The 5,000-nt window shown below is 45.8% G+C and overlaps 1 protein-coding gene across 1 annotated transcript in view; it reads right to left on the reverse strand.

Moving 5' to 3' along the window:
- Window positions 1-5,000, reverse strand: part of LOC113823054 (laminin subunit alpha-1-like) — a gene marked incomplete in the record, with an annotated part of 110,976 nt that overhangs the window by 4,400 nt on the left and 101,576 nt on the right. The window contains 6 exon segments of the mRNA XM_070133315.1: window positions 267-416; window positions 1,392-1,526; window positions 1,877-2,056; window positions 3,166-3,268; window positions 3,481-3,669; window positions 3,978-4,147. Coding sequence (XP_069989416.1) covers window positions 267-416; window positions 1,392-1,526; window positions 1,877-2,056; window positions 3,166-3,268; window positions 3,481-3,669; window positions 3,978-4,147 — 927 coding nt within the window.

The raw sequence follows: 5,000 nt of genomic DNA on the forward strand, positions 1-5,000 counted from the left end.
CCATCAACAATCATAAAACAACATCAATACAAAAAACAACAAAATCACATGCAGTAACAACACTAAAATTACCAAAAAATACAAAAAACACGCAAAACAACCAACAATAACCATAATAACACCAAAATAACCAATAAAAACAAGAACAGCATTAAAATTACCAACAAAATCGTCAAGAACAACAAAAATCTCCACCAACAACCACGACAACAATCCAAACAACAAAAAAGTGCCCGCCCACGCCCACGCCCAGGGCCTTCCCTCACCTGCACGTCCTCCGGCCTCGCCACGTTGGACGGCACGCTGCCCAGGAACAGCTCTTGACCCACGTTGAACTTGCGTGGGGCCTTGACCTTCTTGATCAGCTGGTTGTCCACGGTCAGCCACAGGCGCTTCTTGGCCTTGCGAATGATCACCTGGGGGAGAGGGGGGCAGGGGTGAGTGGTGTGTGTGGCGAAAAGGGGAGAAGGGGGGAGAGGAGGGACAGGGGGGACAGGGGGAGAGGGGGAGAGGAGGGACAGAGGGGACAGGGGGGAGAGGGGGAGAGGAGGGACAGGGGGAGAGGAAGGACAGGGGGGAGAAGGGGGGAGAGGGACGCAGGGGTGATAAAAGGGACAGGAGGGAGAGGAGGGACAGGGGTGAATGGTGTGTGTGGTAGGAGGGGGAAAAAGTGGGAGAGAAGGGACAGGGGGAGAGGAGGGGACAGGAGAGAGGGGAGGAACAGGGGGAGAAGAGGACACGGGGAGTAGTGTGTGCGTAGGGGGAGAGGAGGGAGGTGGAGGGAGAGGGTGGTTGGGAGAGGTTTGGTAGGGAATGGGAGGATGGGAGAGGGAGGGGGTGAGTGGTGGTGGTGGTAGGGCGGGGTGGTGGTGGGGATGGTGATAAAGATGATGAAGATTAACAATAAAATTATCATCTCTTACCGCATTGTCTCTTCGCTAAAATATTGTACATGACATCAACTACATTACATGAATTATCACTAACAACGTTCTCTTGTGTCAAGTGATTATCATTGCCATTAAAGCCTTACTATCATTCTGTGCTGCGTTCTTGAGATTAAATACAAACACACACACACACACTCTCTCTCTCTCTCTCTCTCTCTCTCTCTCTCTCTCTCTCTCTCTCTCTCTCTCTCTCTCTCTCTCTCTCACTCTCTCACTCACTCACTCACTCACTCACTCACTCACTCACTCACTCACTCACTCACTCACTCACTCACTCACTCGCACACACACACACACACACACACACACACACACACGCACACGCACACGCACACGCACACGCACACGCACACGCACACGCACACGCACACGCACACGCACACGCACACGCACACGCACACGCACACGCACACGCACACGCACACACACCGCACGCCCCACCTTCCTCCAGCGGCCCGTGTTGAGCCCCGGTCCCGACACGATCTCGCTCTCCTTCTTCCTCCTCTTCATGGTCACCGTCACGCGGCCGTTCTTCAGCTGCGCCAGGAGGGTCTGCGTCTGCTTCTTCCTCGTGTGCTGCGAGGGGCGTTGGGGAAGAGGGAAAGAAAGAAAAAAAGGTATAATAAATGGTGTCTGAATTTTTGCTCAGTTTTTTTTTCTTCTTCTTCTTCTGAGTAGACTTCCAGTTTCTGTGGTTTTAATGAGGGTTACATGAAGGGTGTTTGAGTGAATTTCAAAGAAATAGTGTAAGGGATGTGAAATAAAAGTTATTTTTTCCCTAATTCTACAATTAATTTGTGTGTTCTCTCTGCTGTGTTGCTCTGAATGATGTTGCTGTCTTAGATATTTCCTTTTTGTGACCTCAGGCAACACAGCACCTACAAACCACATAAAAACAACAACAAAACATCAACTTTCCCCCTTACCGAGGCCAAGAAAAACAATCCATTGGGGTAATAGGTCCTAAATTCGAAGGATATATTGAAGTCCTTCTTGAACGTGTTTCGGTCCAGAGGAATCATGACGTGGGAGTCCAACTTGTCGCCGAACTTGAGGGCTCGGTACTCCACCGTGTGCTGCGTCGGGGGCATGCACGAGTCGATCACCTGGGGGAGGGGGGGATGGGAGGTAAGGTGAGTGCACGGGTTGAGAAGATTGTAGTTCAAGAATAAGACTATGGTAATGATTGGGGAGGGGGGGAGGGAGGCAGGGTGAGTGCACGGGTTGAGAAGATTGTAGTTCAAGAATAAGACTATGGTAATGATTGGGGAGGGGGGAGAGGGGGGAAGGGTGAGTGCACGGGATGAGAAGATTGTATTCCAAGAATAAGAGTATGGTAATGATTGGGGAGGGGGGAGAGGGAGGCAGGGTGAGTGCACGGGTTGAGATGATAGTTGTTCAAGAATAAGACTATGGTAATGATTGGGGAGGGGGGGAGGGAGGCAGGGTGAGTGCACGGGTTGAGAAGATAGTAATTCAAGAATGAGACTATGGTAATGATTGGGGATGGGAGGAGAGGGAGGCAGGGTAAGCGCACGAAATGGGAAAATATCGATTCGGGGAAAATGAAATGATGATGGGGATAAATACCTTGATATTGATCACTTGAGAAATATTTTAAGGAAGGTGAGCGATACAAGAAGAAAATGATGAAGGACGGAGGGGGGGGGGCGGTAAAGCCAACTAGGGAGAGTCCATGGGAGGGAACAACATTAATCCAAGGAGAAGAAAAAGAAGATCGAGAGGTAATTTGAGATTATTTTAGATAAATTACCTAGGAGAAGTGGGGGGGAGGGAGCCAGGTAAGGGGGGAGGGGGAGCCAAGGTGAATGCATGAGAAAGAAAAATATGAATTAAGAAAATGATGATGAGTAACTTTATATCCATTACCCGAGAAAGATTTGAAGGGAGCCAGAGTGAACGCTTTCTTTGGGAAGGTATCAATTCAACGAAAAGATTTATTGGTCATAGGAAGATAGCGATGGAAAAATGCATAGGCTTGCATGTTTCCTTTTTTTCTTTTCTTTTTTAACTACGTATATGTAATAGAGTAAGTTATAGTGTCTTTGCGATCTGGATTCTTAAGGAAGTCACTAAATATAGATGAACAAATTGTGTGCGTATCAATTTAACACAAACCCATGCTTTATTTTGAATGAACAAAGAAAATATTATATTACATTATTTACTATGTAAAAATAAAATGTATTCATACCTTCATATCACCCTCCATTCCTTGCATAGCTGTAGCTGGTACGTCAGCACACCTTCCAATGTACACATTTTGGAACTGAATTGGCTGGTTGAAAGGCAGCACTCTGGAGAAAAAGAGAAAAATATCATGCTTGATACCTCTTTTACCCGTATTCACAACCTTCGATCAATATACAAACATATACAAGAATGTCTCCGCCACGATCTTAAAATAATAATAATAATAATAAAAAAATAACAAATAACAAAAACAAGAAAAGTACCTCTCCCCCCTCCCCCCCGTCTCTTACAAAACGACCTTGCCCTCTCCACTCACTTGTTGTTCACGATGACGTCCCGGATGCAGCCCTTCAAGGGGCTGGAGGAGCCGACCATCGTCACGATGTCGAGGCCCTGAGGGACGCCGCCGAAGTAGAGGCCTCCCGTGTTGGGGCCGTAGAGCACCTGCCCGCCGCGGTCCAGGCGCGTGCTGTTGACTTCCCGGTCGTCGACCTTCAGGGTCACTCTGGGAATTTGGAAGGAAAGAGCGTGAGAGAAAACGGTTGATTGGTTTGTTGCGATGCGTGGGTATTGGCTGCGTTTTCCGTTGATGGTCCAAAAAGATGAATGAATTTGTGAGATTTGTCAGATTTTAATATGCATTACTATAGGATATATTGCATTATTTATACTTTAAAACACCAACTAATCGTAAACCGCAACATCACTCAATTGAAAACACTCCCTCAGCCCAATCCAAAACATTTAAACGCCTCAACCAGAATATCCCACACAAGCCCAACCCGCCCCGCCACCATCTCCAACAGTCCACACCTTCGGTTCTCCTTGATGACGGAAATGGAGTGCAGTTGGCCGTCGTTGAACTTCTCGGCTGACATGATCCTCTCGATCCCTGTTCCTCCGTTGAGCTGGATGTCCAGGTGGCCCTCGACGAGTGACACCGAGTAGAAGTCAGGGGGGTGCACCTCGCCCGGCTCCAGAGGCTGTGAGAGGCAGTAAGGGTGATCAGACACTCGAAACACTTCGGATTTCACTGCTAGACGAGTGACACGGTGGGTAAGTCCTGGGGACTCTGGGAAGCCTAAATCATACATGTTAAGGTGCAAATTGCCTCAATATATGTCTCAATATCATAGCTACAGTGCCATGGGTGGAATGAATACTTTTCGTTCTCCTGAAAATAAAGAACAGGGATACCTAGGACCTACTATAGTTTACAAGCGAAAAGGTGTTCTTCAAACGTACTGTTCTCTCACAGGATAATGGAAGTAAATGGTTCATCACCTCATGATTATTTCAGCTTTGATGTCATGAAAAAAACTAGAATCAAGTACGGAAAAAATTAACATCTATCTTAATCCATGAGTTACTTTGGTATTTCATAAAATACTATTAGAAAAAATTCTAATAAAGCCTTCCTTTTCATAGAATAGAGAAACAATTAGAAAGAACACGTACATAAAACAGATTAGCATCATTAACAAAAACTAGACTACAGAAGGAGAGTTGGATCCTCCATTTCTGTTAGCTATAAGATCAGAATACAAGCATATCTACAAGGAGTCATGGTTTAAACAGGAAAAAAATCCTTTAAACAATGCAAACAACATGTATTAATAGAACATGAAAAATATACAAGATAGCCAAAGTAATTTTTATTACTACCTTGTTTACATTTTCATTAATAATAATAAGAGTAGTAATGGCGTGTAGTAAATATTTAAAGAAATATTAAGTCCACAGAGACGAAACTGTAAAGGGGATTTGCCAATCACAAAAGCACTACAGTCGAGTGGAAATTGGCACTACAAGTCGAGCTTTTCAGAACTACCCTAC

Source organism: Penaeus vannamei, chromosome 18 (genome assembly GCF_042767895.1).
Source record: "Penaeus vannamei isolate JL-2024 chromosome 18, ASM4276789v1, whole genome shotgun sequence".
In the NCBI taxonomy this organism is placed as follows: domain Eukaryota; kingdom Metazoa; phylum Arthropoda; class Malacostraca; order Decapoda; family Penaeidae; genus Penaeus; species Penaeus vannamei.